The sequence below is a fragment of the Chelonoidis abingdonii genome, chromosome 15, assembly GCF_003597395.2.
Source record: "Chelonoidis abingdonii isolate Lonesome George chromosome 15, CheloAbing_2.0, whole genome shotgun sequence".
Lineage (NCBI taxonomy): Eukaryota > Metazoa > Chordata > Testudines > Testudinidae > Chelonoidis > Chelonoidis abingdonii.
In genome coordinates, this window is record NC_133783.1 from 2,181,690 (window position 1) to 2,203,905 (window position 22,216).

General features: G+C 42.3%; 2 protein-coding genes across 2 annotated transcripts in view; both read right to left on the reverse strand.

The window, feature by feature from the left end:
* Nucleotides 1-3,603, reverse strand: part of LOC116834265 (dual specificity protein phosphatase 13B-like) — a 38,484-nt gene extending 34,881 nt beyond the window's left edge. The window contains exon 1 of the mRNA XM_032796250.1: nucleotides 3,490-3,603. The gene's annotated coding sequence lies outside the window, so the exon portion shown is untranslated. The remainder of the gene's footprint in view (nucleotides 1-3,489) is intronic.
* Nucleotides 3,604-6,755: 3,152 nt separating this feature from the next.
* LOC116834252 (dual specificity protein phosphatase 13B-like) lies at nucleotides 6,756-12,846 on the reverse strand. The gene is made up of 3 exons (XM_032796224.1): nucleotides 12,667-12,846; nucleotides 9,474-9,694; nucleotides 6,756-7,052 (listed from the first exon to the last, which is right to left on the reverse strand). The coding sequence occupies exons 1-3, from the start codon at nucleotides 12,816-12,818 to the stop codon at nucleotides 6,826-6,828; spliced, it is 600 nt and encodes a 199-aa protein (XP_032652115.1). The 5' UTR covers nucleotides 12,819-12,846; the 3' UTR covers nucleotides 6,756-6,825.
* Between the last annotated feature and the right edge of the window lie 9,370 nt (nucleotides 12,847-22,216).

Genomic DNA, 22,216 nt, shown 5'->3' on the forward strand with positions numbered 1-22,216 from the left:
ATACCACAGACGTGGTAGAGTTCCCTTCTACATGAAAACGGTAGATCTCTATATAAAGGAGCCTGCCATGCATAGATCGGGAGTGAGAGGGATGATCTCCCCCATGATTTTATCTTGATAGAAGCAGATGATGAGCCCTGTGTGCTGAGTTGGAGCTTTTCTTTAAATTCTTACATAGTGAGGACCATGCTATAAATACTTAGATAAACAGTGTCTCCTTAACCCTGGGATAACTCTGTGTATAATTTCCCATGCACAGAGTAATGTCTGCTAGTCCATATTTAGCAGGAATTAATTTAAATGAATTTCCTAGGTCTGTGCTCTTTGCTCTCAGAGATTGACCAATTGCACATTCCTACTCATTGCCTTCCCAGTCCTATAGTATGCATTACCTCAATAATTGCAATTTACAAGGGATTATCATTGCAAAAATCACATTTCTCACATTCTGCTTTGGTTTTAAGTAACCCTTAAGATCACTATAATTGAAAGGAGTTACCAAAAAAATATATTTCTCTATTTTTTCAGTTTGCTGCGTGCATTTGACAGCATTTTATGTATAATCAGTTTCATGTTTTCCCTGTATATTAGTCAGTCATTCAAAAGACTCTCATGAACATCAAGAGGGGATCAGGAAAACCTTACGAAATGTTGTGAAGTACATTATTATAGAATATACTATTTAAATTAGGAATGCCTGTCTGGACTGGAATTAAAAGCAACATTGTTTTAATTGTCCTTTTCAATGCAAGTTGCTTCTCCTGATAATCCAACTGGAGAAAGCAATCTTAAACTACACAAATGTTCGTTTTTGAGAACGACAAGGCAGATCATAACATGGCGTAGAGCTGCAGTTGTTCCACCACTCACAGAGTTGCCTATGATTGATTTTGTGGTGCTGATGAAATGCTAAGGGAAATTAGAGAGGCTATCAACATTAAGAACTCAATAATAGTTAGGGATTTCAGTTATCCCCATATTGACTGGGAACATGTCACCTCAGGAAGAAATGCAGAGACAAAATTTCTCGATACTTTGAATGACTGCTTCTTGGAGCAGCTGGTATGGGAACCCACAAGGGGAGAGGCAACTCTAGATTTAGTCCTGAGTGGAGTGCAGGAGCTGGTCCAAGAGGTAACTATGACAGGACTGCTTGGAAATAGTGACCATAATATAATAACATTAACATCCCTGTGGTGGGAAGAACATCTCAACAGCCCAACACTGTGGCATTTAATTTAAAAAAGGGGAACTATGCAAAAATGAGGGGGTTAGTTAAACAAAAATTAAAAGGTACAGTGACTAAAGTGAAATCCCTGCAAATTGCATAGGCGCTTTTTAATGATACCATAATAGAGGCCCAACTTAAATGTATACCGCAAATTAAGAAACACAGTAAAAGAACTAAAAAAAGAGCCACCGTGACTTAACAAGCATGTAAAAGAAGCACTGAGAGATAAAAATACTTCTTTTAAAAAGTGGAAGTCAAATCCTAATGAAATAAATAGAAAGGAGCATAAACACTGCCAAATTAAGTGTAAAAATGTAATAAGAAAAGCCAAAGAGGAGTTTGAAGAACAGCTAGCCAAAAACTCCAAAGGTAATAACAAAATGTTTTTTAAGAACGTTAGAAGCGGGAAGCCTGCTAAACAACCAGTGGGGCCCCTGGATGATCGAGATACAAAAGGAGCACCTAAAGATGATAAAGTCATGGGGAGAAATATGGGTTTTTTGCTTCAGTCTTCATGGCTGAGAAATTAGGGAGATTCCCAAACCTGAGCTGGTTTTTGTAGGTGACAAATCTGAGAACTGTCACAGATTGAAGTTAAAGAAATAGAATACTTGTGGCATCTTAGAGACACTAACAATTTATTTGAGCATAAGCTTTGTGGGCTACAGCCAACTTCATGTCATTAGAGGAGGTTTGGAATTAATTGATAACTAACATTCAAGTCAATGGAGGACAGGTGGCTCACCAGAGTTTGAAAGAAATCAAATGTGAGTTGCGGACTATTAACTAGGGTTGTAACCTGTCTTTAAATCAGCTCTGTCCCCAACCACTGGCAATAGCTAATGTAACGCCAATATTTAAAAAGGTCTAGAGGTGATCCGCAATTACAGATGTAAGTCTAAGCTTGAACCAGGCAATTAGCTGAAACAACAGTAAAGAATAAAATGTCAGACGCACAGAAGAATATAAATTGTTGGGCAAAAGTCAACATGTGTTTTACTAGTCTATTAGAGTTCTGAAGGGGTCAACAACTTTGGACAAGGGGATCCAGTGGACATAGTGTACTTAGATTTCAGAAAGCCTTTGACAAGTTCCCTCACCAAGGCTCTTACGTAAATTAAGTGTCATGGGATAAGGAGGAAGGTCCTTTCATGGATTGAGAACTGGTTAAAAGACAAGGAACAAGGTAGATATAATGTAAATTCTCAGAATGGATAGGGGTAACTAGTGGTGTTCCCCAAGGGTCAGTCCTAGGACCAATCCTTTCAATTATTCATAAATGATCTGGAGAAAGGGGTAAAGTGAGGAGGCAAAGTTTGCAGATGATACTAAACTGCTCAAGATAGTAAGACCAAAGCAGACTGTGAAGACTTAAAAAAGATCTCACAAAACTAAGTGATGGGCAACTGCTTACAGGTGGTATCCTCATCTCAAAAACATTATACTAGCATTAGAAAAGGTTCAGAGAAGGGCAACTAAAATGATTAGGGGTTTGGAACGGGTCCCATATGAGGAGAGATAAAGAGGCTAATTTCAGCCTGGAAAAGAGGAGACTAAGGGGATATGATAGAGGTATATAAAATCATGAGTGGTGTGGAGAAAGTGAATACGGAAAGTTATTTACTTATTCCCATATACAGAAACTAGGGGTCACCAAATTAATTAATAGGCAGCAGTTTAAACAAATAAAAGGAAGTTCTTCTTCACACGCGCACACTCAACTTGTGAACTCCTTACCTGGGAAGTTGTGAAGGCTAGAATTATAACAGCATTTAAGAGAGACTGGATAAATTCATGGAGGTTAGTCCATTGTGGCTATTAGCTACAATGGGTAAGCATGGTGTCCCTAAACTGTGTTTGTCAGAGGGTGGAGGTGGATGGTAGGAGAGAGATCACTTGATCATTACCTGTTAGGTTCACTCCCTCTGGGGGACCTGGCATTGGTCTCTGTCAGTAGACAGGTACTGGGCTAGATGGACCTTTGGCTAAGTCATATGGCCGTTCTTATGTTCTGCCAGTGCATGTATTCATAGAATATCAGGTTGGAAGGACTCAGGAGTCATCTACTCCAACCCTTCTCAAGCAGACCAATCCCAGACAGATTTTTGCCCAGTTCATAATGGTCTGTCAAGATTGCTACAATACTGGGTTTAGCAGGCAAATGCTCAAACCACTGAGCTATCCCTCCCCTACAAGATTCTTATAAACATTATTAAGTTTAGTGTTATTGGTTTGTAAACAAGCTTAAAAGTACTTGCCTTGAAGTTGCAGCTCCTTCACTGTGCTGTTTTGGATTAATTTTGTTTAAATGATGCCGTTTAGCTTCTTCCTAAGATGTTAGTTACACAGTAGTTTTCCAGACTGCCTGCTACTTTCAGTGTATTCAACTTCTATTTTTAATGAGTTAATTATAAACCTAAAGCATGCAGTAAAGGGCAGCTGAGACAACAACAGACAGAAACTGAGATCTAAATGGGATCAGATTCTCAGCTGGTGCAAATTGGTGTAGCTCTGCTAATGTCAGTGGAGCTACATTGATTTACATAACCTAAGAATCTGAGCTCCTTGTGCTGTTGAGTAAACCTATCAATTGAAAGCACCATAAAATATCCCATCCACCTAGGATTTTTTCAAATAATCCTAAATAAAAATAGCAATATAGCGTTCAATGCAGGGAATTTCCTGAGGATTAATGACCAGATGGAATTAATAGCCAGACGTGCAGACTGGACCAGTCTGTTCCTCCTAGCTGCTCATTAATCCTGGGACAGGACCTCTACCTCAACATGGAGTAAAACACATCTCGCATAGGGAATACAAGTTATTAATTTATTATTTTTCTCTATTTGATGTGCAACAAATTTGTCCCAATCTGGTTGTATCATTGCTTGCTATATATATGTATATATAAAATAGAGAGAGAGAATAAAAGTGTTTACAGCTTATTACTGTACAAAGGAGGAGTTTATGTTAAGAATTTCAGGGTGGAGACAGAGAGCTTTCCTAATGATCTGAGATGTGGTAATTCTGGCTCTAATGGAACGCATACAGCATGGTGTGGCGATTTGCTTTCTTGAAAGAATGGTGGGAAAACTTGTGGATTGTATGTAGGATTTTAAATGTGCTGTGTTCATATTACTCAGAGTTTAGTTTGCTGGGTTCCTCAGCTCAGCCTCGGGTTTATACTGCAATCTACTGGTGAGAGAGGATCATAGCGCCTAGCATGTTTTCTCATCCTGCTCTCACAGAGTAGACTTACTGCAGAAACAATCTGCAAATTCTTGGGTTGGATTTTGCTATTAGAGAAACAGTGCAAACACCATTCTAGTGATTCCTCCACCCCACCCAACAAATCAGAAATGCTGGGAAAATGCACTAGAGTTTCTTCCATGGAAACGAATGAACAGTACTGTAGTAAACCATCACAGCTATAGTATCAATGACACTTCATAGTCCATATAGAATTTTCCCATCATAACAGTGAATAACCACAGCAGCTCTGACACACCCATATGTCTGTCACGCCAACCAGCTCCTTTGAAATTGTGGGTTAACTTTAATAGTATTAAAATATTGGTTCTCTCCTCTTTACAATGCATCTATTGTCCTGTTGTGTAAACATGCAACAATAAAAATATTAAATGTTGTACACAAATTACTCTCCTTAGGTTTTGCTCCTTGGGGACGTCCTGTGGGAAAGATCTTACTGCACCTTCTTCTGAGCAAATGGCAAATATTGCTATTCAGCAAATTCCTTCAGGGTTCAATGGCAGCATTCCCCTGGGAGGAAAACATTGACTGAAGGGCTCAGTCCTCCCTCCACTGAAGTCAATGAGCACTTTGCTGTAGACTTTAATGGTAACAGGATCATGCTTGAGTACTCAGAGATGTCTGGTCTACTTCAAAGTTCCATATTCGTTTGGTAGGCTAAGGCAGATGGGATCTGCTGGTAATCAGAGAAAATCCTGTAATTGTGCATAGTTCTGCACTTGACTGCCCGGGAGAGAGTCTTATGAAATCTGTCTTATGGACAGCACAGGGAGGGGCAGTGCATGCTTTTCCATGCTGCCGTACTCATCTGCCTCAGCCCTGTTCCTGAGCACCCAGCTCAGGGTAGTCTGGTATCCATGCCTATTCATTCCTGAAACTGGCAGCAAGGATGGGCACATCAGTGGCAGTTCAGGAGCTGGCTTTGTGATGTGGACTTCTATCTACTGGGGATGGGACTGGGATGGCAAGATTCATTTCACATAATCACAAACCAGCATAGAGCCATCAGATGACAGTGACTGTGGGTCACTGCTACAATGGCCCAGACTTGCTCCAGTAGGGTGACCAGATGTCCCAATTTTATAGGGACAGTCCTGATATTTGGGACTTAGTCTTATATAGGTGCTTGTTACCCCCCACCTGCTGTCCTGATTTTTCATATTTGCTATCTAGTCACCTTATGCTCCAGTGACCTAGAGATAAAAGGTGCTGTATCTATTAGCACTCTCCTTAACAATCCAGTGCCCCAGTGGCTTCTCTTTGTGCTTTCTCATTGCAGATGGGCAAATACTACAAAACATGATCTTTCTGTGAAAGTAGTCTTGATTTTGAGAGGGAAAACTGTAAATAAATAAAAATTAAAGTTGCAAAGTTGATCATCTTTTCAGATCTAATGAAAGACCCTTGATTCTTGATGGCTTTGAGTTTTTACACACACACACTCCCACCACCCACCCACCCACCACCCACCACCCACTCTATATCGCCACCCTGCCAATGCAATCATTAGTTTTGCTAGAGCACCCACTCTATGCTGCCAATGCAATAGTTTTAGGCCCTCTGCTGTGAGACCATTTCCAAGCTGCCTCCTTCATGACAGCATAATCATTTTCTATAGCAACTGCTTGACTTTTGGTGGGGAGCAGCCAGAGCAGATGAAAATCCATTCAAGTTAAGATCCTTTCATGAAAATCCCCTACTGATGAAGACCCAGGGGGAGGAATATGGAAAACAGACTGGAATTGTTTCTTAAGAGAGTGGCTTCAACATTTCCCAGCTGTTCTATATTTAAAGAGCCTCCATGGCCCAGCCAAGGGGCTCAGACTGCTGCACAAATTGTTATAACCTATAACAAACAGATGCCAACATTAAAACCTCAAAACACCAACAATCTTAAACATATATAGCACCATGGGAGCCCTGATTGGGACCTGTAGGCACTACTGAAGTACAAATAATATAATAACAATGCGCTTTTTACCCCCAAAGAATCCTAACACTTCGCAGACTAATATAAATGTTATGCATCCCTGAAATGCAGCCACCTCTGGGGTGGAGCTTGGCAGCTGCTTAACACTTTACAGCTATTTCTCACAACAGTTGAGGACAGGGAGTGAAGAATACTATAGCCAATTGAGTTGAAGGTAGAATTTAGATAGGCTTTATACAATGTAAAGATAATAAAGTCAAATAAGCATTTACATATAGATTATGTGTCACACTGCATTTTCAGTTTATGCCATTGGCTTAGAAAACATAATTAATTTTAAAAGAGATTCAGGAAATACTGAATGTGTTGCATCCACTCTCTGTGCAGTTATGTGTTATGGTTCTTTGCTGGCAGATTCTCTAACTTCTTTCCTCTCTTCATTTAATTTGATGTCCAGATCTCGGAGCTGGCTCAGGAATCCTGTATTTGGGCAGATCTCTCTGTGAGAATTCACCATTTTTAAAGCCTCCACAAGCGTCATGTTTTCATGGATCATTAAAAAAGCAAGCACTAAAGATGCGGAGCGGCTTATCCCCATGGCACAGTGAACGAACACTTTACCTGAAAATAAATGAGACAACACATGCCTAGTGGGCTTTAGAACTTGCAAGGTAAGATAGACCCAGAGGGGTCAAAACAGCCAGAATCAATAAATACAATAAATAGCCAGATTTTCACTGATTGTTAGCGCATTCTGAGGTGCTGTTGGCTTGGGACACTGAAGCTCTCTGGTCATCCATATATGAGTAACAGTAATAGCTATACTACTAAACATATACCGGAAGGGAGTGGGATCTAGATCTTACAGCAAGGGCTTGGCCATCAGGACTCCTTGATAATAATCTTGGTTCTGCTACGGACTGACTGTGGCTGGAGGTAGTTGAAAAATGGTGCTTTTCTTCTGTGGAAAATTTTGGATAAAATTTGAATGCTGAAATGTTTTGGCCAGAAATAGAAATATTTTGCCCCCAAAATAAAATATTTCAATATGGAAAGGCTACCAAAGCATCTCATGGGGGTTGTAGTTTAACTGCCTTGTACTCCCATTTCCCCCTGGTTGGACTACATCTCTCACCATGGTCACCCGTCTCGGAGAAGAGAGGTGGTGCATCATGAGAGTCCCTGGCCATGTTGCATCATGGGACATATAGTCCAGCAGGGAAGCATGACCTACAGAGGACAATGGGGACATGAAGAAACTCCCATTTCCAAATCAAAATATTTTGTTTCCAGGTATTTGTTTTTTTGACAAAAAATTGAAACTTTTTGCAGAAGGTGGATGCTTTTTGTGAAAAATGTTGTTTTCCGTTAAAACGATGTTATCAGAAAATTTTCAACTGGCCCTAATGGTGACCTTCAGCAAGTTATATAATTGTTCTGCACGTTAATGTATCATCTGGCTGTAAAATGTGTATGTTACCTACTGTACATCAACAATTGTGATGTGAGGCTTAACTACTGAATATTTTAAAAGCGTTTCAGTGAGAACTGCAGTGTTATTACCATTTGTTTTTTCTGTGACCCAAGTGCTGAACTCTTCCCACATCTGTGGTTTCCACATTGGTCTTAAAGGAAGTATCCTCCTGATAGATGATTTTGACCTCCATGTTATCCTTGCCTGGCATCTTGTTAGGCAAAACTATCAAGAAGTTGGTAATGGGATATGAAACTTTTAAACTTGGAATTATCTCGAATCTCCCAATAAAAGTCACTGACTTCATTTGTAGGCCAAGTGGTTCAGATGTTCCTCAAACCATGGCAGTTAAACATAGATAAAAGACTTATAATCCAGCAGGTTTAGTCTACAGCTTTCTCCAGAATAGCTTTAATGATCTTAAATCAGGGGAGAGTCCGTCAATTTCCGTGGGAGACTATTCCACAGACTAATAGCTCTCAGAACAAGAAGTTTTTCCTAATACTGCTTAACCTTTTTCTCTCTTACTGTCACCTCATTACTCCAAGGTTATACTCTAAGGCAATTCCGCTCCTCTTAGGGTTTGCAAACTTCATGAACTTGTAGGATCCTATCATGTCGCCTCTTTTAGCTATTGTTCAGCCAAACTATTTATTAATCTTTCCTCGCAAGTCAAACCCTCCTGTCCCTTTACGTATTATGTTGCTCTGCTCTGAAACTCCTCTGATAATCTTTCTGATATTGAGGTACCTCAGAACTGAACACAGTAATCTAGGTATGCCCTCACCAGAACTATACAGAGGAGGACTGTCTTTTCCCCTGGTGATTTGGGGCTTTAGCCAACCATTAAAGATCAGACCCGCAGCTCATGATTGAAATTTGTGCCCCCAACCGTTGCTGCAAACAAAAATTCTTTAATTCTTCCTCTCTTGAAATAGGGGAAAGATGAAAAATATTGCACCCCACAGAACATAAAATGTTAACACCTTAGTCATTGTTGGGATTATGAAATGTTATTTCCAAGCATCAGGCACAAACCTCTATTTCCCCCTTTGTTACTACACAAGGTGGTTTCTTTTTTCTAATTATACTTAGCACTTAGAGAGCACATTACCTTTCCAAAGTACTGGATGAACATGAACCCTTGCAGCAACTTTGCAAGGAGGTAAATAACTGTTCCTCCCATTTTACTTGTGGAGAATCTGAGATGCAAAGCGGTTGATGGCCCAGACCTATGAGGCGCTAAGGAGGAAGTAGGGGGTGATCAGTACATCCTAGGATAAGATCCTCATTGACTAGTTGCCAAAGACCACACAGCCATTCAGGATCAGAGGGAACAACTAGACCTAAAAAAATTCCTAGCAACTAGGCCATGATGCTGATAGTGATTGGAAAGAATCCCTGTGACTTCAGTGGGCATTGATCAGGCCCTCCATCCTTGGCACAGTCCACTAGTTCATGTTGCCTCTGAGGCTTAATTGACGGAAATAGTCTGAATTAGAGCTATAGGGTCTATTCAGCAAAGCACTTATGCACATGTTCTCCATAATATCAAACACTTTCCTTACCTCCTGGTGTTTGTAAGGCTTTGTGTATGAAATTAGCGGCATCATAGAAAAAGATACTTAAATCAAAGGAAGAGTCATCGAATGCTTCTACTCCATGGTATGCTACTTGCAGATCTTTGTAATATCTGGCTCCTGTATTGATACTGTACAGCCCATCTGCTGCATTAAGGATGTGAGTAATATTGAGATTTTGAAGAGTTGCTTTACTTCTAGCAGCCCATCTGTTGAAAGATGATGAAGGTTTCACTGAGATCACTGCTGACTTTCTGTATTAAAATAGCACTGTTTACTGTGAATGCCTGCTCACCCTGGGGAAGAATGCAAGCACTGCAGCTCGCTTTACAGGGCTATGAATGGCTAACAGACAACTGTGTTAGTCCACAGTGCCTTGGTCTTAGAGAGATGGCTACTGAAGAATGTGAGATGATATTGTAACCACCACTTGGAGTTTGCCCGCTGCTGGACCACCAAATTGAGCCTCTAGGGCAAAGGGTCTTTAATTTGATTGCGCTCCCTATTTTGTGTCTGTAGTAGTTTACATCCTCCTTCCCACCACACAAGTACATATATTGATTTTTAAAAAATCAACATGCAACTATCACTGAATATTAAAACCAGTAAGGCATTGAGTCAAACTGTAATGGTTGATGCTTACAATTAAATAACAGCAAACCAATTAACGTACAGGTGGCAACAACTTTGTATAATGCTATACGAGCTTAACAGAAATCCGTCAAAATGCACAGCGCCATCTAGAGTCAAATGCACAGCGCCATCTGAGGACCTGATATATCTGGAGGAAACAGCTTTGCTAGTTACACATTGCTGTGGATAAAATGTGCGCAGTAAGTTTTCTTTTTCCAAAAACTTCTCACCCAGCCCCCCCAAATATATTCCATGCCCCCCCAGGGAGACCTGTCCCTCAGGTTGAGAACCTCTCCCCTAGGGGACATTACAAAAAGGACTACAACTAAAGCAGCTACCAGAGCCCTTTGACACCATTTCCCAGCACGCATGGAGTCAGGGGTGGGGACAGAAAGAACTAGAAATTACTGGTGAGGCTAATATGGAGGCAGTCCACTGGACCAGTGACAAGGCAGGGCTGCACGGCCCCAGGCAGGGGACAGCTTGACTCCACACAAATAGGATTAATTTCAGTTTTGAGTTTGGAAAGTGGGAAGAAACAGCACGGCTCCCATTGCCCCCAAAGCAAGTGTTTGATCTGCTGTGAAATCTAGCTGCATGGATTGGGCCATTCCAGCACCCAGCCAGAGAGAGATCCGACCTGGCGCCAAGCCAAGACCCCCCCCCAGGGTTCTAGACCATGGAAACAGGAAGCCGAGTATGAGTCCAGAGAAGATCCTGGCTCAACCAGGCATGAAGAATTAAAGTAAGCTGACTTCTATGTAAACCTGCCCATATCTTAGTGCTGCAACACTTCTTCTCAGGATTCAGCCTCAGGATGCCATGTTCCTGGGAGGATGCCAAGGTGGGAGCTGGAGGTTGGGATAAATTGTGAGTGTTGGGAGGTGAGGGATTTGTTTGTTTATTAATATTTAGTACTTATTAGTTAACCTCAACCCTTTCCTTCCCTCAATTCTATTTTCCTGTTCCAGTAAAGCCTCGCTTTGTTATGCTGCTCTTTTGGATATGTTCTTCCTTTGCTGGGGTTTCTGTTTATGTACTTCATTGTCCCTCGTGTACTGGGCTTCACACTTCTTGCCAACTAGTTGTATTGATTTTTCTCAAAAGGAAGCACCCCTGTGTACGGGGCAGTGTGAAGTCACCTTAGGTGGAGGCACCACATGCCAGAAAATACCCAGGACCCAACCTGTGCAAGGAGAAGGAAGAAGCAACTCCTAATACTGATGATGGCAAGCTGCATGGAGAGAGAAGGGAGAAGGTTTGAGCCACACTTCAGGGAAGGGACTACATGAGTACAGACCAGCCTGTGAGATACCCGTTGTTCAGGTAACTCCCTCCTTGTAATTAACCATTGGGAATGTTGTTCAGTGGTTAGAGCAAAGGATAGTAGTTAGGATTCTCCTTTGACTGTCCACACTGTTCACACTTCCGGTATGCACGTGCTCCATGAAGTGGGTGCCATGTAAACAAAATATCTGAAAGCCCTGCAGTTATTGAAAATAGCCATTCTTTCTTGGGTTCCATTCCTGTTTCTGACACTGACTCACTGTGTGACCTTGAACAAGTCATTTCCTCTCTGCAGGCCTCCCTGATTTCCCATCTGTAAAATGAGGATAAAGTTATGGCACAAGGAAATTGTGATATTTGATATTTTGAAAGCACTTTAAGATCCTTGGATGAAAAGCGATTTCTACAAATAGACAGAAGTGTCTGTCTGGTGATTGATAGAGAGAGGCAAAGTACAAAGTAATTGTGCAATATGTTTTGATATTTAGTTATAAGCTGGTAAAAGAAATTCTGCATTTGTGGGGCCCCCTCCCATATTATTATGGATCTTTGCCCTCTCTTCATTGTGACTCCTGAGGCTGAACCTCTTGTACTTCAGTTACCTGTCTGTAAAATGTGCGTAATAATACTTCCTTTCTCACTCATTGTCTGTCTTATTTAGAGCATAAGGTCTTAAGGGCAGGGACTCTCTCTTAGCACGTATATGTACAGTGCTTAGCACAATGAGATAACGATCTCAGTTGTGGCCTTCTAGGCACTATTATATACAGAGGGGAATAGACACCTTTTTTTTTTATTTGAGGTATCTAGAGTTAAAAGATAATAAAATAAGAGCTGTTCAATGTCACTTGGAGTAGCTTTGTACCATAACTAAATGAGTCCACTTTTAATACAGTGAGATAAATGAGCTTGTGTTTTAAACTGTTTCCTTTATAAATGCAAACCCTAAATATGTGGAGGAGATAAAGCCCCCCAAAACCCCCAATGTTCATGCTAAAAATAATAAATAAGTTTATCTTGCTAAAATCCATTGTGATCCATGGAATGTAGTAAGCACAGCTCAGGCAGACTAGGAGTAAGTTATACAAGTACATGTCAAGCTTTTCATGACATCCAAACCACTTGAGGCTGACTGTCATGGTGTTTGGCTTTGGAACCCTGTGATGTGAGCATAGCTTTACATCTCACTGTTAACCACCTTTACACCCCTCCATCTCTCTCTAGTGTGTTAGTAACAACATTATATACAATATCCCCTTACGCATCTCCCAGGAATAGGTTTGGCCAGACTTGGTCCAAATGATTGTCAGATCCTCCTCTGAACCAGAACAGCTTCTGAAGGTCAGATAGTGATGGTGTTTCATATGGTGCCTGGCTACTGGTTTCAGAAGAATAGCTCTTGGTGTGAAGCATGCCCACTCTTCTGTTTCACGCACTCAGGTGATATCGCAAAGAGCCTTTCTGAAATAAACCAAGAGAAGCTTTTCATACATAACTAACATTTTCTGTAAATTAGTCCTGTTCTATGCCCTCCAAATAATATTGCATTTTTATTAAAAGTATGTACAGTTGAGCCTGAAGGTGTTGCTAAAGGCAGCCAGCCATGTGGGTTGCCTCTGCACTGTCACTATACGGGTATGGAATTTGTCCCTCAGGAAAGCAGCATCATTTCTTATCAAATCATACTGGGGAGAAGAAAAGCCCAGCCCCTTCCAAATGCATTGGTGATTAACACCCCCCACTCACGTCCAGATAATCCTCAGCAACAGCACCCTGCTTTAGTACACAGGTATAATGGTAAAGCTGCCACCACCACCACCGCACATGTCCAAAGGCTCTGAGTAAACTTCTGATTCCCTGCTTGATACTTTAGGGTGTTGGCATTCCACTGCACTGCATTTTATAGTTTTGAAAATGAATTCAGCTGGGTGAAAAGTGTCAAAGTGGTGCATTGCCACGTGGAGTGATAACGGGGGTCTTGAAGTGCATTTAATGATGATGTATCCACAGAACAGCTACGGTATGGGCAGCACCAATGGAGCTCAACACTACACTGGAGATGCCATTTTAGTAGCAAGGGAGTAGTTCAGTCTCCATGTCTATTCTGTCCCAGGTCCCTGAAATACTGTGGCTCAGGGACATCTCATTATGTTCTGTACTAAGGAGAAACATCATCCAAGCTGAGGGAAAGCTCTCCTCAAGTTGAAGAGGCTTGTGAACCTTAATGGCCCTGGTCCAGGCCCACTAGTCGTCCTGTTGAGGCTATAGATGGGAACTCAGTCCTTCTCTGTACCCTGAATTCTAGCCTGGATTCCTGTAGCAAGTCTGGTCAGACTTCTTGATTTTTCCCTGGGCTACTTCCTACAATGTCTCCATCTTCTCCCCAGAGGAGGTTGTATTCTCAGCAGGAGTCTGCCCTGGGACCTGGCCCCTAGTCTCAGCCCTCAAGATAACAAAGAAAATAAGTTAACAGACATAGATGGCTCCAACATCTCTGTCCTGTCCGGATCCTCCAGCCATCTGTCCTATGGCTCTGTGCTCACAGGCAACCAAAGGCCTCTATGAGCTGAGGATGAGAGGTCTGTCCACCCTCCCAGGCTGCGGCCTTCTTAATTGACCTTCTCCCTTTTTAAGGCTCCTCCTTCAAGACTGGCATGCCTTGCAGGTGTGGGGGATGAGAGGGTGGGGATGGGACTGCCTGAGCCCAAACCTGCTCTTTCACCGCTTCTTGCCTGGCATGGGGTTTGTACACCCTGTCACATCTTTGACACATCTGGAAGAAGAAATTGAGTATCTACATCTCTTTTGCAATGACATTTGCTGCTGTGGTAGTGCAAAAACCCATTTGTTGATTCCTCAGTAAATAAGTCTCTTCAATAGGTCTGGATGTCTTACCTACTGTAAAAGCAGAAAAGAATCCTGTGGCACCTTATAGGCTAACAGACGTTTTGGAGCATGAGCTTTTGTGGGTGAATACCCACTTCGTCAGACTGAATACCCACTTCGTATTCACCCACGAAAGCTCATGCTCCAAAACGTCTGTTAGTCTATAAAGTGCCACAGGATTCTTTGCTGCTTTTACAGATTCAGACTAACACGGCTACCCCTCTGATACTTGCCACCTACTGTGAGATTTCTCTTGCATGCTCAGCTGAAACCTTTATTAGTTAACATTGCACTAGATTGGAGTTTTATATCGACCATTAAGATTGAGCAAATTTCATTCCCAATTGCCTTTACTAGTCTTAAATAATTTCTGGGATAATGAGGTCATCTTGGTCAGGGGTGATGATTCCATCAACCCAGTGATGCTAGTGACAAGTTAAACTAACATTTCAGGACACATCCATCTGATGCCTTTGAGTCTGGAGTGCAGAAATACATTCATTTTTGCCCACTGCAAAACTCATTCATTTCTATTACCCTTGACAAAGGTTGTGATAATTTGGTTGCTTAGATTGTGAGTTGTTCTGAACAGGGAACACGTCTTTCTCTCTGTTTGGAAAGCTCCTGGCGTGTGGTGGGTCTCACAGCAATGCACATTATAAAGGAGGATCGGCGAGAAGGGGGAGAGATGGCAGAGGTGGCTCCATGCTATTCTGCAACCTGTTGCCAGATCAGTAATGGCAAATGGACACTGGGAATCAAACCCCAGGCAGTGTGTGATCCTAGCATGGCTGGCTCTTACCTTCCTCTGAAAGATATCTGAAAGGTCTGTCTCTTTTATTATATACTTTGGCAACAGTTGCATAGCTTGTCATGCCAATAAAATCTGTTTAAACAGAACTATTGCAATTCTGGCCTCCAAAAAACATTGCACTTTTATCAGTGATCAACTTGCCATTCTGATTCAGATCCAAACTTTTCCCAAAGTACAGAGCAATTTGGATCAAGGAGTCTATGTGGATCAAGGTGGTTTAGATACACTAGAAACCCAGAGCTAAATCTGGGAGTGCTTTGACTCTATTCTATTCTGCATACATTCTTATACCTTGCTCATTTTTGTAGTATCGGGACACCTGAACCCAGGGTTCGGGTTTACACTCATCTCTATAATTTTTCCAATTTTGCACCATGCTTTTTTCTTCAACAGCAGAGACAGCTTTGGGGCATATACAAAAAAAATGAGCAGAAAGGATTTATTTTGAAAAAAGCTCGTTTTTGCCTGTGGGAGAAAAACACAGACAATATATCAGAGTTTAGAATACTCCAGTAATATTCCTTTGTGAGATTTTAGCCTACACACAATTTTTTTTTGTTTCTCATGCTAATGTCAAGAGCACCGACAACTGTCCTCAGGAAAGGATCTCTCATTGGGGTGTCCATTTAATATGTAATAAGATGAAATTAAGCAAAGGGAAATGTAGGTTAGGAGAAATTCCCTAACTGTAAGGTCTGTTGATTCATTAGACTTTCCAAGGAAAGTGCTTGAACCTCAATTACTTTCGATATTTAAAAGTAGATTGGAACGACACTGAGGAACATACTGTAGGGAGTTGTCCAGAAGAGACAGCAAGGCACAAATGAGGTGGGATCTAAAAGGGGTCTCTTTTTGTCCTATCTCTCTCATATGATTTTAGTCTTCTGCTATAGTCCATGAGCTTTTTACATTTTTCTCCCCTTTTCCAAGGTCGTGATTCAGGGACTGATGTCAAAGGAGCTCTCTGCACCTTGCAGGATTGAGCCCTTGGTACTGAATGGTTGCTTCACCATTTCATGCCCTGTCTTGCATACTGTAACAAAGTACACTTTCATACAGCTCTTCTGTTCCCAGGAAGTGTGCAACATCATTTGCTCCACATGACTAATACCAAACAAACAAGTTCCTCATATCATCATGGAGTACAACTCCTAACCATTCAACTCTGTTTTATGCTGCATTGACCTTGAGATGAATTCATCTGTGCGGCCTTTAGGGTAAACTCCAAAATAATTACACCAGATGATTGGACTAATGAGGAAAATTATATGAAAATTTTAATTGAAGACCTGGGACTTTGTTGAGATGTTTTTGTTTGTTTTTTTTAAAGATACTAAAAGACTGACCTGTAAAGCTGGCAAAAAGTGCTGCTGCTGATTGGGGTTTTGTAAACCATCCTGCATGGCTAGTTGAAACTGATCCATTTTTGGTGTAGGAAGGTATGGTCCCTTGTAATTAGCAAATAAGTTCTGGAGAGAAAAAAGTAGCTGCTCAGTGTTACAAGGGCTTTAAATAGGAAACTTTTTTTTTGCATATACATTAGGGAGGATTATTTTTAATTCCAAAACTAGGCTGTAGCTTGGGAACATTTTAGGATTATATTACTGCATGGGTTTTTTTTAAAAAGCTTGTACCTTTAGGAAAGGATTGAGGCAGGGTGGAAATCTTAAATGCAACCAATATGGATGTATTTCCTTGCTTCACAGAGAGCGTGAGAGCAACTTCAAATGTATATATGATGTTATTAAGGATCAGTTTACAAATGCACAAAGCACTGAGTCCTAATTGGCCAGGATTTGGCTGGGGCCTGTGTCTGCAGAGCAGTGATATTTGATTCCGGAAGCCTCAGGTTCCACTCTGCAGTCGTTATGGAGCCACCTTATCCGCAAAGGCAAAGGACCGCCCCCAAGGTAGGTATCCTGCCAGTGGTTCAGCACCTCTAATTTTATTCCAGACTCCAACTGACTCAGTGCCTTTCGCTTGCTGAGGTGGGAAGTACCAAATTAGAGAGCCAAGCTCTAGTTCATTTCCTAAACAATTAGTGCAGGGGTCGGCAACCTTTCAGAAGTGGTGTGCCGAGTCTTCATTTATTCACTCTAATTTAAGGTTTCGCGTGCTGGTAATACATTTTAATGTTTTTAGAAGGTCTCTTTTTATAAATCTATAATATATGACTAAACTATTGTTGTATGTAAAGTAAATAAGGTTTTTAAAATGTTTAAGAAGCTTCATTTAAAATTAAATTAAAATGCAGAGCCCCCCAGACCAGCGGCCAGGACCTGGGCAGTGTGAGTGCCACTGAAAATCAGCTTGTGTGCCGCCTTTGGGACCCGTGCCATAGGTTGCCTACACCTGAGTTAGTATGTACTACAGGGCCTTGTCTACATAAGCATTTTGTCTGTCTATGGCAGCAGTTCTCAAACTGTGCATTTAGATTTGCTGGGATCCAGGGCCAAACCCCGACGCCCACCACTTGGGGCTGAAGCCCGAGTGCTTTGGCCCCAGGTGGTGGGGCTTGGGTTACAGGCCCCCCACCTAGGGATGAAGCCATTGGGCTTTGGCCCCCACCCATGGCAGTGGGACTTGGGTTTCCCCCCACCCCCACCCGGGGCAGTGGGGACTCAGGCTTCAGTCTCCCCTCCTGAAGTTGTGAAGTAATTTTCTTTGACAGAAGGGGGTCACAGTGCAATGAAGTTTGAGAACCACTAGTCTACAGTACCTCAGTGCCTCACGAACTTTTACTGTGTTTAGCTACAACGCTCTGGTGACAGAGTAAGTAGTAGTATTCCCATTGTATGGTTGGAGAACTGAGGCAGAGAGAGACTAAGTGACTTACCCAAGAAAGTGTGTGGTGGAGCAGGTAACCGAACCTGGCTAGGAACTGAGCAGGTCCCAGGCTAACATCCTAACCACAGAAGCTTCCTTTCCCTCTCCTTTTACCATCACTTTCCCCAGTGGTGCAGCTCCACTGGTGATAAAGGAGGTAGAATAATGAACATAGACCAGCCACAGGTGACTTTAGATAACAAGGTCTTAAATTGAAATGTAAATTTATCTTAGGTGCTGTATAAGAGACAGACTAACACAGTGCAGCACTTGATCAAAGAGTCTGGGTGCTGCTGTCATACAAATGTTTAATAATAATATAAAACAGAAGTTTGATAGTAAAACCAATACAAATGAAATAGCTAAACACTTGAAAGATTCAAACAGTAACACCATGCATGGAATCATTACTCAATTAGCATGGCTCTTTTTACTGCTTCTGCACTTGGACATCTGTCGGCTCCATCTCCTTCTTCCTCTTTTTCCATATGAGCATCTTTTCATTCTGGAATCCTCTTTCCATTGCCTGCCCTTCTCTCTTGGGTAATACATCCTGGGGCCCTTTGTCTTCGTTATGGAAGAACCCAGTCAGGGAAAGAACGAAGGAAATGACCATGTGAGTGGAATTACTCGTTGACTGTAACCTGGCATCTGATCTCTTCTTCTCCACACACACACACACCGAAAAGACACAATCTCTTTCTCAAAATTTTGGCCAGAATATGGAGCTCAGGAAATCAAAAAGCCTCTTGAGGCAGGACACAGTCTCATGTGCAGAAACAGGCACATTTAAAAGTAATAGCCAAGTTAAAGCAGCCAGATGGGAACCTAGCAGGCGACTGAAAGGGGAACTCTGTATTTTCCATGCAAGCCTACAGGGACTTGTTTGCAGGAATTAGAATCTCTCACCAGCAGTTCACTGCAGCTCTAATACCAAGTGATATTGAAAGCAAGAAGTGGGTTACGACTGATGGTTAAATGAGGCACCAACAGGGATTTTGAAATGAGATCCTGCACTCACCCTTGTGTAGCCCATGCACGTGGCAGAGCAATTTTGCTTTCTTGGCTGACTGCATCATATTTTATAGTCTTTTATTTTGCCAGTGCTCAAACAGCAGGGACTATAGAAGTTCATTGCTCTCCCTGAATATTTAGGGTCTGATTCTCCTCTCTGTTACACCAGTGGAGTTGTTTCTGATTTGCAACAAAGTAATGGAGAGCAGAAACTGTCCCTCCAACTCTTTGGCGGTCTCTGTTTAATGCATTGCTGTGCTAATGCTGTTTTAATTATTTTGGACTGAAGAGAAAAGCAGAATGAATGATTAAAGCACTGATTGTTTTTTAAAGTAAACTTAGGGCTTGGAAAAGGTGTCTGATGCATCTGGAGAATACAGACCCCTTTTTAACCACAGTTTAGAGACAAAACAGGGAACAACATGGCAAACCTCTCCTCATGACACTCACAACCCAATTGTCCTCCAAATGCACCTAAGCCCTGGACTGGAGAGGCCCCCTTTCTGAGTGGGAGAATATCGGAGTTTTCATATCCATTCCTTCCTTGATGTCTCTGCTGAGACTTCAAATTAATGTGAGACCTGGGGCAGTTGTGACATGGACTCCTGTCCTTTATGAATTAGATTGAGAGATAGCAGCTTTTGGTCGTACTGGCCTGGGCTAGATTTGAATCAGGATGTTAGAGGTGAATGACTCTTTGCCTCATTACTAATCTTCATGAGCCATCTATTTCCCTTCATATTCCTCCTTACTCAGCCAGAAGGATTGCTCTATGTGTTAGATACACCCCTCTAATCCCCTGCAGGAGCTACTCAAGGGAGGAGGAGATTGTGAGTATGTCTACACTGCAATTAGACACCTGGGGCTGGCCCGTGCCAGCTGACTTACGCTCACAAGGATCAGGCTGGGGGGCTGTTTAATTGCAGTGTAGACTTCCAGGCTCAGGCTGGCAGCCAGGCTGTAGGACCCTGCGAGGTGGGAGAGTCCCAGAGCTCAGGTGCAGCCCAAGCCCGAATGTCTACGTTGCAATTAAACAGCCCCATAGCCTGAGCGCGAGCCTGAGTCAGCTGGCACGGGCCAGCCTCAGGTGTCTAACTGCAGTCTAGACATGCCCTAAGTGTCAGGAATCATGGCCCGCAGCAGTGTCAGTCTCCAGGCAACCTAATGAACACAGCTGATCTGGAGCAGGCTCCCTGTTTGGCAACACAACCTGACTGATGGGAAAACTCAGCAGACTGGCTCTTAAACCCAGCAGCTGAAGCATTTCAGTGGCTGCTCAAGACATTTGCCCAGGGCTGTGATCACTCCTTTGCCTGCTTGTTCCCAGCCCTGCCCCTGCCTTGTTCCAGCCCTGTCCTGTCTTGTTTCACTCATGGTAACTTGTTCCAAACCCTCTGTTCTGGTTCCTGACCTCTGACCCTTGGCTCTGACTCCTGACTACTAACACCTGCTCTGATGCTAAGCCTGACTCTCCTCTGATCACTAGGCATGACTGCTCATGGCCGGATCATTGTCTCCATGAACAATGAGAGCGCAGCAAGCTGGGGTGTGACTCTATCCTGTGCTAGCCTGCTGTGTTCTGACTGTCCATCTGCACCCTGCTGATGCACATGAACAGTTTGAGTGTTTTGAGCTACGCTCCTTTCAAAGAGGACTCGCCGGGGTCTAATTGTTCATGTAACAAGCCCTTGGAATTAAATCCTAGCCCCATTGAAGCCAATGGAGCATCTCCTGTCTGGTGGAAAAGAGGCAGTCCCAGCTGTACCTTTCGCTGCTGGTGGGAAATACTTGATAGTGGGTATGTTAACATGTGTGGTGTTCTCTCCTGTCAGAATTATACACTCTTGAAGGCCCCCCCTTTCCAGCCTTACTGATCTAAGCTCAATGAATGTGTGAGCGATGATCACAAAGGATGGGTTACTGGGAAGATGCGTCTGGAGAACAATTAGAAGCTTCTTGTGGTGCTTGCACACTTTACCCACCCCATTGGGAGCAACTAGTGGAGCAGAATCGACTGACTCCCTACTCAGCAAACCAGTCCTTCCTGATTAAAACTACTAAGAGAGAAATCTCTAAAGCCTGTAGGATTTAAAAATATTCCTCTAGAGCTCTACTGGGGTTCAGCTCACAGAGATCTGTGTTCGAGTTAATGGACATATCTGTAGAACATCGAGGTGGCAGACTCTGGTGAAAAAAGAAGTTTTGAAGTACATTGTGAAAGACTTTGAAAAATGGGGACTCAGTAGCTTGTAATGCTTTTGCCAAATGCAAAAGTTTAACAGGAAGGCAGATTTTCAATCTGCTATTAACAGAAGAAAAAAATCATTATACCTTAGCAACTGTACCTATGTGCTATTTAATATGCTGTCACTGGCGCATTACCTGGCCTTTCCACAAGTCCTTGATATCCCCTTTGAATCTGCTGTTGGCAACTCAGCATGTGTCCGGTCCAGAGTAGGTTATTTTCTTCCTCTGGTTCTTTTCCTGGTCACTTATGTCCAATGGATAAACCCTACGGCTTCTCTGTGTACTGCTGGATTAAGTTGTTGATTCTCCCTGATTTAAAATAGCTGTGGTTTTAAGTCTTGCTACCAGCAGTCAGAACTGTGCTACACGCTGTAATTAGGAAAGCACAACAGCACCGTCCAGCTAATAGTTTATTTACTGTATGAACTTCACTCTGATCTTAGAATAGCAACAGTAAAGGAGCAAGGAGACTGTGAGTCACGAGAGGCCCAAGAAGAAGGATTCCCTTGAGACAAAGTACTCCTCAGGCTGGAAGAATTAGAGCTAAAGCAAGAGAAATAAAGTGACCTTGACACTGCTAACAGTCCACCAAGTGCTGTCACAGTGTTCAGATTTCATCAGTGTCAAAAACTGTCAATAGGCATAAGATACATCAGTTCTGATACAAACGTCGACGGGGAGAAAAGATTGAAAGGAAAAAAGTCTTGCAAGCAGAAGGAAAGACAAATAAGCACGTTAATATCCTGCCATTCAAAAAGGTTCTAAAGCACTTACCCTTCTTCAGGCAGTGCGGATGTATGTGATTGTGGATTAAAAGGTCTTTTACTTCTACTTGATTTACTCCTTGACCGATTTCATCTGGCTGATGCTGTCAATAAAAAGATGACAACTCTGTCAAGCTTGCAGGATCTCAGAATATCTGACGGCACAGGTAAAGGCTTTTGATATTCCTCAGCAGTACAGTGAATGGCGTTCTCTACTGCTTACTTTTAAAGGAGCTGGGAGAAACAGCACAAAGTGCCTT